General features: G+C 38.9%; 3 protein-coding genes across 3 annotated transcripts in view; 1 reads left to right on the plus strand and 2 right to left on the minus strand.

Annotated features, from left to right (window-relative positions):
- The first annotated feature begins 1,776 nt into the window (after positions 1–1,776).
- LOC131256217 (DCC family protein At1g52590, chloroplastic) lies at positions 1,777–6,669 on the plus strand. The gene is made up of 5 exons (XM_058257232.1): positions 1,777–2,020; positions 4,264–4,321; positions 5,438–5,545; positions 6,355–6,447; positions 6,588–6,669. The coding sequence occupies exons 1-5, from the start codon at positions 1,837–1,839 to the stop codon at positions 6,667–6,669; spliced, it is 525 nt and encodes a 174-aa protein (XP_058113215.1). The 5' UTR covers positions 1,777–1,836.
- Positions 6,670–7,135: 466 nt separating this feature from the next.
- LOC131256208 (pentatricopeptide repeat-containing protein At5g06540-like) lies at positions 7,136–9,382 on the minus strand. Its single transcript, XM_058257225.1, has one exon. It carries the CDS (start codon positions 9,335–9,337, stop codon positions 7,748–7,750), a length of 1,590 nt encoding a protein of 529 aa, XP_058113208.1. The 5' UTR covers positions 9,338–9,382; the 3' UTR covers positions 7,136–7,747.
- A 1,488-nt stretch (positions 9,383–10,870) lies between these two features.
- Positions 10,871–20,311, minus strand: part of LOC131248806 (probable polygalacturonase At3g15720) — a 34,307-nt gene continuing 24,866 nt past the window's right edge. The window contains exons 10-15 of the mRNA XM_058249273.1: positions 17,857–17,988; positions 15,944–15,967; positions 15,235–15,442; positions 15,058–15,139; positions 13,427–13,538; positions 10,871–11,107 (exon numbers count right to left, since the gene is read on the minus strand). Of these exons, the coding sequence (XP_058105256.1) occupies positions 10,871–11,107; positions 13,427–13,538; positions 15,058–15,139; positions 15,235–15,442; positions 15,944–15,967; positions 17,857–17,988 (795 nt within the window). The remainder of the gene's footprint in view (positions 11,108–13,426; positions 13,539–15,057; positions 15,140–15,234; positions 15,443–15,943; positions 15,968–17,856; positions 17,989–20,311) is intronic.

Raw genomic sequence — 20,311 nt, forward strand, 5'->3', positions numbered from 1 at the left:
TGATTTGGGCCCACCATAAATGTGTGGTTCATCCACGATGTTCGTCTGTTTATCCAGCCCATTTTAGAAGCATATCCAAAGCTAAGTGGACCACACCTTAGGAAATAGTGGAAATAATGATTTTGACTATTCAAACCTTGTTAGGGCTCATAGTGATGTTTATTTATCATCCAACCTGTTCATAAGATGAAAAAGACATGGATGAAGGGAAAACAAAAATATCTGCTTGATTCAAAATTTCTATAGGCCTTATGAACTTTTCGACGATGGATATTCAATTCACATTATTTTCTGTGTTGTGGTCCACTTGAGGTTTGAATATACTTCATTTTTAAGCTCAGGTTTTAAAATTATCTAGACATATTAAATAAAATACATAAATTATGATAAACCCCATAGAGTTTACTAAGCGTATTGAGTTAATTAGTATCTAATCTGCTTCCCATTTTGAAATCTACTACATCCACGGCCCTCACATTGATGCATGTGTTTTATTCTAATTATCCATCTATCCATATGCACCCTTTACACGTGACATTTAAGCGTTGCACTGGCCTGGGCTGTGAAATTTTGTGTTAATTAGAGGTGGGCATTGAGTCGAGTCAGACCGAGTTAGGTCCAACTCGACTTGATCCGGTAATGTGAAAACCCCGACTCGAACTCGATCTGACTTGGGACCGAGTCCAGCGGGCCTGACTCGATCCAAACCGGATCTTGGCTGGGCTGATCCGAACCGAGTCCGACTTGGTCAGAGATATGGACTTGGATCGAGTTGGCTACGGTTCAGATTGGGTCACCATATGTTGACGTGATGTACTGTCCCCACTATTTTTGGTGGTGGGGTCCGCTGGAGCTTTGGTTCTAACTCATTTTTTAGCTCATGCACTAAAATGATCTCTCCAAATGGATGGATGGGCCACTAGGTCGAGCCAGGGCGGATGGTGTGGACACAACAAATACATCATAGTGGGGCCCATTTTAGTAGCTAATCCGCATTCATCCAGAACCAGGGCGGGCCACGACCGAGGTCCCGATCTTGGCCGGACCACCAACAGCCTGCACTCAAGGTCCCGAGCTAGGGCGGGCCACTAGCTACCTACACTTGATATACCGAGCCCCAAAAAACACAAAATAAAAACCTAAAAAAATCAACATACCTGATGAATGGATGACAATGAACGGTAAAGATTGGGTGTTGGGCTACTGGCTGGCATGCATTCCGATCGGGTTCGATGCAGCGCCGGCACGGGTAGGATTAGGGTAGATAAAATGGTAAAAGTAAAAAATAAAAAAGTTTAATATATACTACCCAATTTCGTTCTGAGTCGGGATTCAGATTGGATCGGATCTGCAGATCAGGTTACCAGGTGACCCGAACTCGACTCACACGGGATTCGAATATGGGTGGGTCTACTTGATCCGAATCTGACCCTGACATTCGGTTCAGGTTGAGTCGGATTTGCCGAGTCCAGTCTGGTCCTGCCCACCTGCAGTACTGTTAATTCAATCTAATGCCATTTCACACCATTTAATCTCGCGTTCCAGACCGGCCATTAAAGTGGTAAAACCACATGAGGAAAACAAAAGGCTCGGAAATGAACATCACCTGGCAGAAAAATCAGGCCCGTCCCCTCATCAGATACGGCAGACCGTTGGGATATGGACCACAGACGGTCTGACTCAACGTACGAGTATGGCCACGACACTTGGTGTGGTGCGGCACCACAAGCTGTAGTGCCGTTATCAAACCTCCCCACCTTTCCTCTCCTTTTGTCCGAGCTATATAAAAACGGCAAAAAAAAAAATAAAAAATCGTGAAATTGCGGAGAGATTTGAATGGCTCTCGTCCTTCCGTCTTGGTGCGCACGATTACACGTGTCACCACCTGCGCAAAATAGAAGGCGTCCTTGCCGTCCTCCCTCCGCCACTCTCTCTCCTACTCGAGACGATGCAGTCGATTGGGTGAAGACCACTTCCAGCTTCTTCGAAGAGGATTCTAGGCCTATCATGCTATTCGATGGTGAGCTAGCTCATTCTAGCATGATTTCCTCTTTCAATTCTAAATTTACGCCTGCGTGGTCTAGGGGATTAGCCTGCGCATACCCAAGCATAACCCTCTAGCAGCAGCAACTCAAATGACTTTGATCAAAACGCCTTTCGCTCTTCCCAATGGTTTTCAGTTGTTTAAACTACAGTTGCGCATGTTAACCTCATTCCCCACTCAAGATTAGGGTGATAGTTCACCACTGTTTTCAGGTTCTGGTGTCTTAATCAACCGCACCGCAATCTGAACCGTTCAAATCTTGGCCTTCATCGCAGATGGTGCACAGCCTGAAATTCATACTGATCGAACAATCTCAACCATCTGATCTCCGCTTGGACAACCGATCATTTTACTTTTAACAGCCATCAATTGGATGGTTAGAACTTGCGATCTCTTCTCATTAGTCAGAGTGATTCTTGGGCTATGCTCCATCCACAAGGATTCCTCTGATTTGGATGGTCCGGATCGACATGTTTCGATGTATGAGGTAAGCAATGCAGCATTTGCATGCTAGTATTTATGCAAGGAGAAAGATAAGTAGCAGAAAAATTCTAGCTGTACAATACAAGGAAGGGAGGTATCAGTTGTGCATAAGGTGAAAGGGCCACACTTATAAATTCAATCAGACCGTTGGGTGATCTAGACCGTTCATTGTCGTATATGGTAACCTTACTGATGAGTGGACTGGCCTGATTCTGGGCCAGGTGATCTTCATGGTGCGGGCCGCCTTATTCACTGCCTAGATGTTCTATACATGCATTGGCATGATAGGCAGGTTATGCATTAAGCTAACATGCTACCAGTTGTAGGTGATCATATCCTATGTTCTTCTTTCTTGTGTCAGTGACTTAAGAAGATATATATGTAGTGATGTATGTACATAGGCATGTAGGTAAACGCCGAAGTAGTTATTTCATACACCTTAAGGTGACGGACGTACATACGTATCTGTCTGTAGGTTGGTTTCTATGGAGGCAGTGTCTGGTTGAATGATACAACTTAGGGAGATACAAATGCATCTGTTACATGTATGTATGTATGGATGCTTGTAGGTAGGTAAGGGTAGTCAAGTAGGTAGGTGAGTTCTCATACATCTAATGGAGGTAAATATGCCTTCATTCTTCTATATGCATGTTTTTATCTGTGCGTGCGTGTGGATGTGCAATCTGAGAAATGTATATGGCTGCTGAATGTTGTTTGTGAATGAAAATAGATGAAAACTTGAGTGTTGTTAGTGAATGAAAATAGATGCAAACAGGGAGTTGAGTACATAAGCTAATAGTCAAGTGGTCAGCAGGTCAGGCTTGGGGGTTGGTTTGTGCCAGATTTTGAACTGGTTGGGCTTGTCCTGTTAAAAAATTTGATATTTCCTGGCCTGGGTCCATTGACAGCCCCAGCTTGTAGGGAAGAAAAAAGAAGTACAGAAAGAGCACATATAATTCAAAATTATTCAACAAATACACATGCCATAAAAAAATGAAATCCAAACCCCTTACCATCTGAAATTGTAAAGGCCTGATCCAAGGGAGTTGATTTTTGATAGAGAAGATTGCGAGATCGAACAATGTTCCTATACTTCATCTTTCATATATTCTAAATGTATATAAATTACAATTCCTGTTGATTTGTCCATATAAAATTGATAACCAGCTTAATTATTTTAACACTAATCTTAAGTGGAAAGCACATGATTCCATTTGGAGATGAGTACCATGCATCCATCTCTCTCATATGGAGATGCAACATAAATATATTGAAAATACCTTCCGTTTTGGACTTGAGAGGTCTCAAACCAGAGGGGCAATGGAGTATGGACGCCATAGGAATAATGATAAAAAATTTCAGAAGATGAAACCATGTAAGCTATCATTTCGATACTTGTGAGGGCAGACATTGATGTGGCTATTGGAATCTTCAATTTTTTGTGAGATATTTGTTTCTGCTAGATGATATGTTTTTTCACCCATACTTTTGCCACAATGTCTACATTGGATCTTGGAGAGAGCAGTTGTAGAAATGCATTTTGTCATAAACATAGTCAAAGTTCTGTTTCAGTAGGCATGATTTATGAAACTCTAGCGAGCGAAATACTGAGATTAAAAACCCCAAAAGAAAATTTTAGATACATGGTTGCAGAGAAAAGTATGTGGCGATATTCTATATCTGATATATATTGCCTTGACAAGTCGTTCTGATGTACAATTTACTTTTTGTGACAGGTGTTTGTAACTTATGTAATGGGGGTGTGAGATTTGTGCGTGCTAACGATCATAATAGGTCAGTTGAATGATTTTAACCATGTGGGCTGTTTTCCTATGCTTGACTGAATCTTACTCTGGCTGCAGCATACAGTTTGGAGTCTTTTATTAAAGTTTTAGTTACTTGGGGAGTGTTTGGATGCACTTGTATTGCAATTATCTAATAAAGTGGAAATAAGCAAATTGTAACTTCCTCTCTAGCATGCACGTTGGCCCAAACTCCAAATTGCAATTGTGCTACTTTCGAGTCAGAAGGGTAGCTGCGATTACACTGCTACTTGGAAAGTTCATTACCATTTTGTCTTAAATTTCTTTTTTTTTTTTTCAAGAAAATTTATGATTTTATTAAATGAAAATAAGCAGTTTATCATGAAGAGCATGCCCGACCCTCCCGTCACTAAAAAATCAGGCCAAACACAAGCTTGGTAAAAAAGAAAAAGAAAAAGAAAAAGAAAATAATCTAAAACCAAACTGCCAGCAAGCATACAAATACAAACACCCCAATTCCCTGGAAGATCCACCTTAGAGAAACCTTGAAACTCCTGCTTTGAGAGTGCCTGGTTGATAATCATTTGGAGAATCCTTTAATAACTTGAGCTGATGAGACCTTATTCTAAAAAACTGGAGTCTCTCTTTGCACAGAGCCCAAACTTCTTTACCTTCTGTTTCCATTCCTTGATTAAACTGAAGGGTACGTTTGGATGCACTGTTGAATTGAATTGCAATTATTAATATGGTGGGAATAACAATATTGCAATTTGCACAGCATTACTTCCATGTCGGGCTTGAAAAAAACGTAACTGCAATTCAAGGGCTACTAATTAAAATGAATGTTCTCAATTCAATTCGCTTGTGCATCCAAATGCAGCCTCAGTTTCCATTGAATTTTAGGGTTCGAGCCCGTAGCTCAATGGTAACAAGGGGTGTTTCAACCTTGAGGCCTTGGAACCCAGCTTTCCTAGAAAAATATGCAGCCTCAGTGTCTTTCTATGGATAGTGTCAACACGATATCTACTCATTTTGGTTTGAAGTTCTCTAGATTTCCTTCCATGTTTCATTCCCTTAAAACTATATTTTTTTGCAGTGGTGCAGCAAAAGAGCTGATACCTTTATTGCCATTATTGTCCTTTGACAGAACAATCAGGTATGAAGCACTCCAGAGTGAATCAGGCAAGAAATTGCTGCAGAGATCTGGAAGGTCCCCTGATGATATTTCCAGTGTCGTGCTTGTTGAAAAGGACAGGTAGAAACATTTCCCTTCAAAATTGCAGATGTGTAGTGCTATAGGCAGAAAGCATCTTTGGATTATATAGAAAACAAACCATCATGTTTTCTTTTACAGTTAAAATCAATGTTCATGAATCTGAATCTAATTGTGAAAACGCGAAGGTGTTGCAATGCAAACTGCAAATCATAATTTTTTATTTTTATTTTTTATTTCAGTTTTTTCTTTGAATACAAATGAAGTATGTTCTTTAAGTATGTAAATAAAGATATGGCCAAATTAACCCTGATCTAATTCTGTGACATCTTTCTGTGAACAATCAGATGGTAGAAATTAGTAGTCCTTTTAAATTGTCTCCAATTCCATTTCATCTGTCTTCGATCAGCAATGTCCATAAATTAAACTAACCTGTAACCATTAGCAACTGCAAATCTCTAATCTATGATACATTTCTATTGAGATGTGCCACCTGTGTATATTTTTGTTAAGCAGGATCAACATGAACCTTGGCTCATAAGTGTCTTTGGGTGGAAAGTCAAATTGTAGGATTTGAATTTTAAATTTTTTATTTCAATAATGATGATTGAAATACACATCCTTAGTGAGTGCATGTCCTGTCGCGTTAGCAACTATATTACTTGAATATGAAATGACAATGGTTCGAAACTTAATATTTGAGAAGCATGGATATATCTTTCTTTCTTTCTTTCTATTTTCTTTTTAAATTTCTCCAAGTGATCGAAGTACCAGACATGAGTATGACTCCATCTTTGAGTGTTGAAGCAAAAAATATAAGTTGGTATCTGAACATCTATGGTTGGCCGCAGATCATATATCAAATCAGAAGCAGTACTGAAGATAATGGAATATCTTGATCTCCCCTTCCCTCAACTTGCACTCTTTTTACAGCTTGTACCTCTGTAAGCACCTTCTCCTCATATCACAGATACAGCTATATATATGCATGTGTGTATCTTTCTTCAGTATGCTACAGTGTCCTGACGAATGAGATCTTGCTCATTATGGCTGTTCCGTTTTTCTTGTTTATTGACTGTTGCAGGTTCCTGAGGGATTTTGTATACGACAATGTCGCAAACAACCGTTACACAATCTTTGGTCGTTCTGAATCGTGTGAAATATAGAATCATGTGAAATATAGAGCACTGATGGTCCTCTCTATGTTCCTTTTCTTTTAATATATGAAAGCAGCATATCAATGAGGAAATTGGATGTGTATAGGGAAACTAAAGAAAGACTCCTATTATGTATAAAATGGTGAATATATTCATGAAGTTTGAAAAATAGCATTATGCTCTTTGCAAAGGTGAGTAACATTCCTTCCGTCGACTGTGAATTACCTAGGAAGAGGTGCATTTATTCAATTAAAACCTGAATGACTCCTAGGTTGCTTGTTCTTCTAGTGTTCGTTCGATAGAAAATCTATACCTTTATTTCCTATTCTACTTGGTCTTCGGAGTTGACAGGGATTTTCAGTTCACTGATATTTCCAAATGCAAGGGACAAGATGTCCATGCTGCAGTGAGAGTATCGTTATGCATATAACTATTTTGGGTTCAAGTCATTCAGCAGAATATATAATAGCAGAGAGACATTATCTTTAATGTAAGCAACGATATGTATTTTTAATACAAAAAAGTTGTTTTTGTCGATTCTAACATCAGATTCAAATCTACACACCTGCTAGTTTCAAAAGAATCAAGAACAATGTCAGACATATCTTTAGTTACACTTTGGTACAGGTGATTACCTGTGATCTACGGTTCTAGATTATAATAGAGGAATTACTTGACACTCCAGTTGAGTAGGATGATCCACACACACGCACAGCCACCATTCATGTGTACAATTCTACCCATTTGAACTTGGGCCCCCCTTATTGATGGGTGACAATACTAAAATCACAATGAATGGATGATCTTGTCTGATTGGCAGCAAATAAATGGATGATAAAAAGAATCAGCTGTCTAAATTCAACAAAAAAGAGTTTGTCAGAGTCTAGGATCATCCAATCAATCTGCTTTTGGGGCTATGCCCATGAATGATGGGACCAATGACTTGGACCTTTTTTGTTTTATTTTTGGATTGAGGTAACATGTTTGCCATGTTTGAAGTGGCTGTGTTCATATGGATAGATCATCATACTATGTGATGTTATCAAATAACTCTATCAAATAATACAGAACAAGATCTGTGTATCAGTCACAAACACAATCCCTCCGATTTCATGATGTTAACCAAAGAATCAACCACTTCCAATATCTCTCTTGCCTGTGGATGGGAAAAATCACCTGCAATAAATTCATCAACTGCACCATCAACCTCTATCAAACTACAACCCGGTTTCTTCTTCAGTCCTTCCTCTGTTATCAATCCCCTAACTCTATTGGCCTCCATTTCCCATCCAGCTTCCCTATACATGTTATATAAAAGCACATATGTACCACAATCAGCTGATCTCAACTTAGCCAACTTTTCCCAAACTCTATTTCCAACTTCAACATTTCCATATATTCTACAAGCACTAAATAGAGCTCCCCATACATTAGCATCCCCACCTGCAAAGCCTCCCATCTTTTCTTCTACAAACTTCTCAGCTTCCTCTATGCGCCCAGCTCGGGCGAAAAGGTCAACCATACATGCATGATGCTCGAGTCTTGGCTCAACCCCATAGACCGTTTTCATTTGATCAAACAATTCACGGCCCTCCTCAATCAAACCTGCATGAGCACATGCACTAAGGACGGCAATGAATGTTACTTCATTGGGTTGTGACCCGTTCATGTTCATCTTATTGAATAACTTGAGTGATTTCTTGGCATTGCCATTCATTGCGACTCCTGAGATGATTGCATTCCATGCCCCAACGTCCTTCTCTGAGATATCCTCAAAAACTGACATTGCCGACTCAATGCAACCGCATTTTGCATACATGTCCACCAATGCAGTTCCCAAGATCGGATTGGAATCGAGCCTGTGCAGCTTCACGTATGAGTGGACCCATAGCCCTTGTGTGAGAGCTCCAAGATGTGCACAACTAGTGAGGATGCTAACAAGTATTGATTCATTCGGCCTTCTCCCCACCTCTTGCATCTGTTGAAAGAGACAGAGCGCCTCCTCGAAATTACTGACCCGTGAATACCCGGCGATCATGACACTCCATGATATTGTGTTCCTTTCTGGCATTTCTTCAAACAGCTCTCTAGCCTTCTTGACATCGCCACTCTTGGCATATCCATCGATCATCGCTGTCCACAATACCACATCTCTTCTCAAACTCCCATCAAACAGTTTCTTTGCACAACCCAAATCAAGCACAGACGAGTAGAACTCAATGAGTGCACTTTGGGTGAAACCATCATCTGAAAACCCAAATTTCACGACATGGGCATGTACCAAACGGCCAATCGACAACGAAGAAGAGAGAAACAGGAGAGTGCAAGCTTTAATCAATGGCGGGAAAGTGTAGTTATTAGCGGGAAGGCCATATCTTAACATGTCGAGATAACAGGAGATGGCAGAAATCGGTGCATGCATTTGGAGATAGCCTCTGATCATGTTATTGTACATGAAAGTGTTGTGATGGGCCAGATTTCGGAAGATCAAACGGGCATAGTCGAAGATAGTGGGATCGCTGGAGAGTGCGGCAACAGATACGAGGCGGCCAATGGGAAGTGGGTTTTCATGAGGGAGAAGGGATTTGAGGAGGTGGGCATGGAATTCCTTGAATTGCTTTAGATGCTTGAATTTTTGCTGGAGGAGAAGACCGTTGCACCGGTCATTGCTTTTCATGTTTCAACGGTTTTTTGAAGCATGAGCGAAGAAAAAGGGCGGGTGAGGGTGAGTTTATTGGAGGCTCTTTGGTTTTGAAACATAATCCCTCTTGCTTAAAATTCCAAGTAGTCTTTCCGATGACTGAAATGACCAAAATGGCCTTGTGGGGGCCACCTGATAAAACGGATGGACGGCGGGGATAAGACACATACATCACGGTAGCGCTCTGAATTACTCAGTAGGCAATCCCGTCCTTCAGTTTTATACAAGTGGGACACATGGTTCAATGATCAAACCGTTGATTTGATGGGCCTCACCGCCCTGTGCATGGACCATGCATCAAAGATCTCCTAGATGTCCATCTGGGAGATTTTTTTATTTTATTTTTGGATCTGGACCATTGACGGTGGGGCCACTTCGATCATTGAACAGTTGGAAGAAATGATATAGAGGGCACAGAATCATATGACACGTGGCTGCATCTCTGCAAAGTATCACGGGTTGGGCCCATTGATCTTTATTCCAGACCACTGGTAAGTTGAGTCCTGATTGTTGGTGGAAAATGCCTCCAAAGTCTCTAGGATCAGTATCTGGACATTTTTCAGTTAAATGTGGACTGTTGTTGTTGTTTCTCTATTCTTAACCGTCTATCTTAGGCTACAAATCCAGTGCTAGCTCGACTGGTGTACAGATCTGGTGAAATGGCCTGATTTTCACCATGGCTACATTTTTTTTTTTCCATGAAATGTCCGGATAAACTGGCCCATTCAAATCTAATTTGATTCGTGATGTAGAGCAGGTCGTAGACACTTTCATGGCAAAGATGGACCAGAGATGGCCCGATCAGAGGCGAAAATGATCCGAACCATCACAACCTTAAAATCGGTCTTACCTCACAAGCCGGGATAGTTTTTCAACCTATCATATATGATTTTAAGATATAGAAGCTACTTAAGCCAACTAACCCTGCTATGCGGGTTGCCCATGCTGGATTTGAGGGATTTTATCATATTGACAGTTAAAAGTCTTATTTATTTTTGTTCTTATTATAAATTGTAAGTTTTAGTTAAAGAATAACTTTTGTGCCCAACATGAAAAAGGCTTCGAAAAGTTACGAGAGTAACGCGGCTGGGATAAATTGGACATTTACTATTTTTTGACCAAAAACCAAGTAGTATGAATATAAACCATCTATAAATAATAAGTTTACTAATTATAGTAATTTATGTTTTTAGGGTATTTGAGTTAGATTCTAAGACTAAAACTTCATCCTAAATTTGAGCTCATTATTTAAAGGCTTGTGGATTGCAGGAAGCTCTCTGAGGATCTAGAGAGGTGCGTGAATTCATAGTAATTATTCCATGAAGATCATCACATCTCTCCTCACGCAAATTTCAACTGTCTCATCCAGTCTATATTATATTTAAAATAAATAAATAAAGAAGAAGAAGATAATAATAACATCATGAAATAGTTGAAGAAATGGCTCTTCATATATTAACTTGATTTTTCCAATACAAACAAACACTGCAGGAAAATCATATGATGATATCATTCACGTGTGAGGCACGGAACATGTGGTTTGATGATTCCATTACTACTTCCATAGGCATTGAGACAGTAAGACGAAGTCTGCTTTTCACCGATGGCGGATTTTAGCTGTACATTCTCCACATTAATACCAGTGCATGCAACAGTCTCGCTGCACATGAAGTTAATGGCGACATCCGTTGTTGAAGTTCCATATACATTCCTGTAGCTCACATCACTGATTTTAACGCCATCCGTCTTTGCCAACATCCAATTGCAAAGAATTACAAATTAGAAGATAAATACAAGTTAGAAGGAAAAGACAAGTTAGGTATGGTTCTCAAGTAATGTGTTTGTATTTAAAATTTATAAATATTTTAAATAAGTCTTGAGCTCCATGAGGAGCTAATATTTAGTATTTAAGATTTATAAATATTTTAGTCTTTGGCATGTCGACTCGAGTTTCCGAGACAACATTCGCTACATAAATATATTATTGGTGGATTTTCTAATGATCTATTTGAATAAAGATAATCCAAAAAGCGGATAGGAAAAATGCCTGTTGAATAGGCCGGGAAATGGAAAATTATAGAATCCAGTAGTATTTTATTGTTTGGTTTAAACTGTAGTTTTTATTGGAAGTATTAAAAGATCAATGGTCAAATGACAAGAGTTGTCTTGACGTTTATCAGGAGCTCTTAGGAAAAATAAATCAGAACTGTTTTTTTTTTTCTTTTAAATGGTAAAACCTTTGAAATGAAAATTCATTTTCATAGTTAGTTTTATCTTTTTTCAAATACAGCTTTCCAAGAGTTTAGCAGGGCTTGTCTATTTGGCCGGTTTCTTTGATATCAGAAAGGTTTGAATAGGAAAGAACTGGAGAAGTCTAGTTCCAGCTGGACCAATAGGACTCTATGGTCCATTAATTGAAACAATGGTTAATAGCTTTAATTTTCTCTTTCCATACCACATTAACGGGGCACTTGGATCCTAAGTTATTTAACATAAGTTACTTATGCTATAAGTAGCTTATATTGGTTTCTACTTAATCAACGGGTAAATATGTTTGACAAACAATATCCTTATCATACAAAAAGTAGAAAAAGCATATTTGGTTTCCAATATCATAAGAAATTATCCTAAAAGTTTGTTTGATTATCCTCACATCCACCATCTATCATGTAAGGCCAACATTTGATGTAGATTGTTCATTATGTGGCCCCACCTTTGATGAGTGTTGTTCATCATGCAGGGCCTACCTTTGATGTGGGCCGTCCATCATGCAACACCCACCTTTGATGTGGGTCATCCATCATGCAAGGCCCACCTTTGATTTGGTGTGGGCCATCCATCATGTAGGGCCCATCTTTGTTATGCGCCATTCATTATTAGGGTGAACCTTTAATTTGCACAGTTCATTAGGTAGGGCTCACCTTTCATGTTAGTCATCCATCATGTGCTGCCCACCATTAATGTTATTATCCATTATGTGGGGTCTATCTTCATTATTCACTGCCCATCATTTGGAGCCCACCTTTGATGTGTACCGTCCATCATGCTGGACCCGCCTTGGATATGGGTCACTCATCATTAAGTTGACCTTTGATGAGGATTGTCCATCATGTGGGGCCCACCTTGATGTGAATCATCCATTATGTGGGGCTCACCATTATTAATTTCCCATCATGTGGAGCCCACCTTCAACATGGGTTGCCTATCATGCGGGGGCACGCTTTGGATGTGGGTCATTCATTTGATTTGGATCGTCCATCATATGGGGCCAATTTAATATGGGCAATCATCATGTCGGGCCCACTATATCATCTACTCATATATTGGATGATTGTCCACCCTCATGAACTTGGAAGGGGTACTTCATGGCCGAAAAGAGCATATTACTTTAAACAATTTTTTAAGCTGCTCTGTCACCAATGAAAGTAAAAGAAATAAATTACTCATAAAAAATAAGTTACTTTTTCTAAAAAGTTACTTATTTAAATTTAATAACCAAATTAACTTATTAACTTATATAAGTTAAAAAGCTACTTATTTAGTAGTATCCAAACGGGCCTAAATGAATTAAACAAGAGAAGATTATTTGGTAGTATTCACACCTGATTTTTGCAAGAATGAGATATATTGCAATAGTATTGATCGATGATTATTGGGTTGTCCACCCAGGTAAAGTTGAGATGCTGGAACGAGATATTTCTTGCATATCCATGAGCCCCCTAAGCATGAAATACATTAAAATTAACAAAAGAAAAAAAAAGGATTCAATCTAATAAAGAGAGATGATACTTAAAATGTATTCTAATTATGCATGCTTGTCCAGCCTAGCTTCAGTAAATTTGCACATAAATTTGAAGATCCACACAATCCATTAGGTGAAACCCGAATCATGGACCAATAATTAGGGTGGTCCACTCAGTCTAGTGGGCCACAATGTATGAAGCAATGAGGCCTAATCGCATCCGTATACGTTTCAGATTAGCGAAAATGATGAATAAAGATGAATAAAAGAATAAAACAACCATTTAAAACCTAAGTATCCAAAACTGGTACATGTTTTAGTACCTGCCATGTTTTAATCCTTGCTCCATTGGTAGTTCCATAGAAGTTGGCATAACTCACATGAATGTTCTTCACAGATACCTTAGATGTAGGATCCTTCCCTAAGCTTCCAATACTGCCAATGAGTCCAAGCTTCAATTCATGGAAACTATAAGGTGGTGTTGTTTTCCCAAACTAGGAAAACCCAAAATGAAATAAGCTAGCCTAATATCTTTAAAAAATAAAATAAAATGAAATGAAGGTACAAGGTTAAAAATACCCACAAAGCATCTACACATATCTAACAGTCCATTCATCAATTGGACTGTCCATTACTTTCTTGCTATCAAGTGTAGGCAATTATGCCAAATTCCTACTAAAAAAATATTGGCCATTTTTTCATAACTGTCCATTTTTTACCATATCTTGTTGAATGGTAATTCCTTAAATGTGATCCTGAATACCAAAAAATTATCAAGAAGCTGGTTTATAGAATAAATATTTATGGAGATTTTCATGAAATTTGCCTAAGCTGACACGGGAATTCACAATACTTTTAAGAACTCACGTGGATGGTACAAAAATTATTCCATACCATTATAAACAAGTTTTAGTGCGAAAATCACACTAATTGATTTATTATATTTTTTTTTTTGAAATTTACTAAATTATTTGATAGATCACTTCATAGAAAATAATTGACAACCATTTATAAACTTTTAAATTCAAGTGGTCCACTCTGTCTATATTTCAAGCATCCAACTTTCATGATGCAGCAAACCCACTTGATAGTTTAGATGCCAAACACACACACACACACACATTACAGTGGGCTAGGGACAATCTTTGTATCAAAAGCATTTGGATAACAGCTTATTCTCCAAGACTTATAGAGGAACTAGCCTATCTAGTTTAAGCAATCATATTCGATATTCAATGTCTTCCACTTAGAGGTCTACACAAGTTGAACCGAGTCAAGCTTGAGATAGCTCGACTCGGCTCGGCCACTAGCTGACCCCAACTTGAACTCGGCTCGGCTTGGTCTTCGAGTTGGCTAGCTTGGCTCGCTTCGGTCAGCAGCTTGGGCCAGTTCGAACCGAATTCGAGCCAAGATCGAACCTGTGCGGTATTTTCACAAACACATGGAGTGCGCTTTCAATTTCCAACTTATGTAAAACAATAGCAACTGTTTATAGGTATTTCATCAAACATCTTGCAGGCAACGTCAAAAAAGAAGAAGAAGAAAAAGTATTTGTTTCATATATATACTTTCCTTGCCATCATCCCGCACTTCGTCGAGTCATTTCAACAAACACTTGGTGAGCAAGATCAATATCAAAGTAACTGAGTCACTGAACTGTTTGATCCGAGTTCGATTCGAGTTGAGTCGAGCTCAGGCCAGCTCGAACTCGGTTCAAATTTTTTTCAAGTAAGCTCAAACTCAGTTTCGAACTGAGTCGAATTGTGCTTTTTCGAGTTGAGCCGAGCAAGCTAACCAAGCTAACTCGGTTCGTGTACAGCCCTAATTCCACTACTCCAATATGTGGTCCATTCATATCCTAAAGTGATCATCAATGGCAAGGCCCACCATATTAATGATCTAGATCTCATCCATTATAAAATGACAAAAGTACCCTTTTCATCTGAAGGCTTACCTTATACCATGGCCGGGCCCACAACCAATACGGCTAATCTTAACATCAGACGTCCGATCTCCAATAGAAATGCAATCATCACCTGCCCACGTGGAATGGATCATAAAATAAATTTACTTTGGTACTGGAATATAATCAAAATGGAGAAAGATGAGATGGGCAAAATGGTAAAAGTACCAGTTCCAATAACCAGCTGGTCAAAGTAAACATGATGGGAGGCATGGACGTGGATACCATCTGTGTTAGGGCTATCTTGAGGGGCACTTATGTAAATGTCAGAAATGTTAAACCTGCGTGAATTCTGAACGAGGATGTGAGTGTTTGGGCCGTCCACAAATCTCAATTCTTTTAAACGGACGTGGGTGCAATGTAAGAAGCTGAGCACCTGGTGCACATGAATGAAAATTTCTATTAGCTCATGCTAAAATGCACCTAATTTTTGTTTGTTTGTCAATCTAGAAAAGTAGCCATGAGATCAGAATTTCAAATGGATTTACAAATTTGTTTATGGAAAATACTTCCAACAAGCAATCTGAACCATCCATTTGAGGGGTATCATGGAATACCTTTGTACCCAAGAACCAATTTCATCAGCTAAAGCTAACAATCACATTCGGATAGTTATGAGAAAAAGACGGCCATTTTTGATAGATACAGTAATCTGATGCTTATTTATTTATTTATTTTTTTTCATGCTGAGGATGAAGTAGGCATTGAGCTAATGGACGATACAGATTGATTGATTAGAGAGTACATGTGTCACTGTAACTAGTTATTCATGTGTCCAAATAAATCTGCATGGACACTCTCTCTCTCTCTCTGAACTTAATGGAATGGAATACTCTCTCTCTCTCTCTCTCTGAACTTAATGGAATGGAATACTAACCGTTGGTGCCTGTGGGATGCATCCCTGCAAAAGATGAAACTGGTTAATACAAAAAGATGATGAATAGAAGCTACCTAGGAATATGGTGTAAGATCAAGGTTTAAAATATAGATTTGGATCCTCTGTTTTCCACAAATAGAAAAAATTAGTTTGTTACAATATGGTTGGACCACATCATCACAAACTACATTCAATGCAGCAGTGCTAACAACATAAGTGATGATGTGGACCAATTACAATGCAGTAAAATAGAAAAAACCCATTGGTGGCAAGTAAAGGATCACGATTCCAGTAAGATAAAAAATCTGTGCAACTCGGCTGAGTCATGACTCAGCTAAGAACATGAGAGTTGAAAAAGAAAAAACCTACTTTGTAGATGATCATCCATCTATATATAAAAAAGAGAAAAAAATTCTTACGGCTTTTGTGTTGTATCTGCAGGACTGACGCCACCATTGGGTCCCTCGGCCATTGATTAAACCCCAACCACCTATTGTGAGCCCATTCACGCCCCGAAACGTCAGCCATTGGCCTGGGTCAAGTCCTTTCCATGCATCGATGGTCCCCGGTGCTGTTATATTCCCAATAATCTAAGCTCAAATGCATGAAAACGAACACCATCGAATTAGTCATCGGCAATCTATTGCTAGTAAAACATAATGTTATCATATAGAAAATGGACAGTTAAAACGTAACATTCGCATTACGAACATGCATTAGTTGGGCCATGAATAAGCATATATACACACATATACAATGAAATTTTGTAAATGAAATTGAGAAAGAAGGAATATATGTCTCTGGCCAATCCATTAATGGTGTGGTCTACACAGGTACGTTGAGTCAATCTGTTAATTGTCCATTGTTTTCTGTGGTGCGGCCCACCTGATGAATGGTTTAGCATGATTATTACACCCGTGTGGCGTACATTTTTGGTGACTGGAATGTTAAATACATCTCAAGTGGGCAGTATTTTTTGCTGTTGTATGTATCCAAGCCATCCATCAGGTTGTCCATTTTCAATTATCAGGTGGGACCCAATTTATGAAACAACTATACAGAAAAGGATTTTTTTTTTTTTTTGGTCAGCCATCTACTATTTTCAACAAATACAGCCCACCTGATGAGTGGACCATCCCGGATTTTGAACTGTGATATCCACATGGCGGGGTTCACCTAATGGACGGACAAGATCACAATGGAATAAGCTGTACATGCGTACCTGAACTTTAACATTCCTAGATTGGCACGGGCCCTGGAATTTTACAGGTGGGTGTAGGAGAAAAGTCTTCAACTGAGGGACCACCATTGTAGGAGAGAGTGTTTGGGCGTTGCAGGTGGCCCACCATGCCTTTAAAAATGCCTAAAATGGGAAAAAAAATTTATGAAAACCATATGTTTTTTTATATGGGCCCACTTCGGTGGACCCACTACACAGAAGGAAGTCTAAATGCACACAACATACCCCGTTCCACTTTCCATGTTTGATGGGCCGGAATCACAAAGCACAATTTGAAAATGGGGGGTTTTTAGTTTATGCAAGTGGGACCCACAGTTCATGATCGAGAACATTGGTCTCCATGGATATGACCAAGAAGCTGGTCTATTGGGCAATCCCAACCCTTCAGTTTAGGCCTTCAAACTAACAAGTTGAGAAGAGGTATGCAACAACGGTCCATATTCAAGTGAAAGGACCAAAGATTAGCAGCTAGGATTTTTCAATGAGTGAGATATTTGACAATCAGTCCATCCATGATGTGTTCAATCAGGCCAGCGGTATGGATCTACAAAACATGGGCACCACTTGAACAAACACAATACCATATACTTGTGTGCATATCATTGTAATGATGATCATAGATTTCCTAATTAATTACGGAAAAATCAGGTAATGTAGAAAAAAATATTTATACTTCGGAATCATCCGTTTCGCCATCGCCGATCGCGCCGTAGTCCATCACATTGAATTGGGTCCCAGTGTCATCATTTAAGTGGGCCATTATGGAACAACCTGAGCTTAAAATAAGAAAAATTATGAAAATTCCCTGCAAAAGAGAAGGAATTTGATTGTTAGTTCCTAATACAGCTTTCACTTCTTATATTTTCAAAAGTGAGTGAAATAGTTTTCTCTTTTTAATATTTTAAATCCTGGATTAGCAAATTAAAAAAATGTGTAAGAGGTTGAAAGGTAACATAGAAAATTGGAATAGTCACTCTTACAATCAATTAGATAAATACTAAGCATGTTTAGGGGTGCAAATGGGTCGAGTCGACGTGACAAGTTACTAGAGCCAAAGAGAAAATATTAGGTCTGGGTCTAGGCCAATGGTGCGCATCTAGATCAAAAAAGGTTTGATGGAAATTATAATGGGCCAGGTCTAAGTTTTCTCCCAATCAACTCAACTGGAATGGACCTGTACCTACTTTTAAATGAGTCCCAATTGAGTCACATTAAAATGGACCAAGCTCATATCTGACCTAGATATGGACCACACATGGACACGGGAAATGCAGTTAATTAAGCATGTGAAATTCTTTTCTTCTTGGGTTATAGTTCCAACTTTTTCTTAAAACAGAGTTTACCCATTTACTAGTGAAAATTTAGATTGTGCAAACCATGGACCCACTAATAGAAAAGTATATATTAAAAACCAAACTAGTTGGAGTACCTTAACCATTTCACTGAAGTTTGGATATTTGCCATTTAAAAAAGAAAAAGAAAAATGGGAACACATAACCTGTAACTTTGTTGACGTAGAAAATTATATACAACTATTCAGGTGGGCCTACAAAAAAAAAAGACCCACCTATCCTATAAACAACAAAAAAGGAGCTCAAACAAACAGTGGTAGATCTGTATGCGGAATTGTTGAAGGACCTTGCTATACATTGGGTATGGCGGTAAAAAAGGGAAGATATCTTACCTATCCATCCCAACTCTATCTAGGAGCAAATTTCCTCTGATCTGGAATGAGAGCTCAGAGAGCAACCCTAAGGATCCACTTGAACGGTGTCTTGCTACCCCATTTCACCAAACCATCCGCCACCCTATTTGCTTCTCTCGAAAATGCGAAAATCCTAATATCAATCAGTTGCTTGTACTGAAGGTGGTCACCAATTGAATGGTTTGGGACCTTAGGTCAGGTCTTCCTAGGTACAACCTAACCCATTAGTAAGCAATTCTTCTATTTTCAACTTAAACCAGACCCAAATTTTAATTGGCTGGGTCTTGGTCCAAAATTCTGAAATGATCCTTAAAAGGGTTTGCCTCAGGATCTGTTAACCTGACGTACCCAACCTATTCGCATACCAAAGTAAATGTGTAATATGGTATCTAGGGTTTGAATATGCCACGCCAAACCCTGAGCTTGATTCCCATGGTTGGATGGAACACGTGACAGATCCTAGCCACTCATTAGTATGCATTGTAAAATTGGTTTGCTGATCAGGCAAATCACATTAGTGTGTGAAATGTGGTTGCATGGCAAAAAAGGAGTCCAGCAATTCAATGTACTTGTGGGGTCCACTTGATGAGTTAACTACCCTGGTTTTGTACATGAATTATTCACAGTTCACACTAGCCAATGCATGGCCTGGATCAATCATGCGCGTGCAATCCAACGGTGAGAACCGGGCCCGGGTTCTATCAGAAACCATCCAAGTTAAAAGACGTGTAGAAAGTGAAATGGGTTAATTCCAAATAGGTTTGTGACATGGGCTGGGCCAGGCAAACACACATCAACAACCATCACGCAAGCTAATCATTTAGGACGAAGTCCGATCTAACCTGCTAGTATAGCAGCCAATCCCGTAGAATGATTCTAACCATTGGATCAATGGCCTATACAACGGACAGACAGGATCATACAAAAATAAACACAAACACAAATTGAGCCATCTATTTATTGATGCCCACAAAGAACAGCTTTGATTAGGCAATTCTAACCATTCATCCATGTCTCAGAAACCTTATAAATGCATTGGATTGACTAATAAATTCAATTTTACATGATCATTTGTGAAATCTGTGGTGAACCTAGTGGAGAGATGGGATCGGTTGATTGGACTGTCCAAGAATCTCAGTGCAACTAGGTGCACAGGATCATTTCTCATCTTTCTATATTTTTGCTACCATGTCCTATAATCTAAGAAAATAAAAGAGTGGTTTTTTTTTTTTTTTTTTTATAAATTTTTTTTAAATTTTTTTTATATTATTTAAATCACCGTATAGAAGCTTTGATCTTATAAACGTGCTTCATTGATGACCCTAGCCTTTGAATCTTGGATTTAAAACTAGCCATTAAAAATGTAACATTTCATTGTTCTATATTTCATTTTCATGTATAATCACCCAATAAAAAAGCTTCT

Source organism: Magnolia sinica, chromosome 1 (genome assembly GCF_029962835.1).
Source record: "Magnolia sinica isolate HGM2019 chromosome 1, MsV1, whole genome shotgun sequence".
In the NCBI taxonomy this organism is placed as follows: domain Eukaryota; kingdom Viridiplantae; phylum Streptophyta; class Magnoliopsida; order Magnoliales; family Magnoliaceae; genus Magnolia; species Magnolia sinica.

Bases quoted from the DNA above. Each gene is read 5' to 3' on its own strand.
- LOC131256217 (XM_058257232.1), top strand. From the start codon at position 1,837: ATGGCTCTCGTCCTTCCGTCTTGGTGCGCACGATTACACGTGTCACCA. The intron at 5,546-6,354 runs GTAGAAACATTT...GGTTGGCCGCAG, and splicing joins GTGCTTGTTGAAAAGGACAG to ATCATATATCAAATCAGAAG. The intron at 6,448-6,587 runs GTAAGCACCTTC...TGACTGTTGCAG, and splicing joins TTTTTACAGCTTGTACCTCT to GTTCCTGAGGGATTTTGTAT.
- LOC131256208 (XM_058257225.1), bottom strand. From the start codon at position 9,337: ATGAAAAGCAATGACCGGTGCAACGGTCTTCTCCTCCAGCAAAAATTC.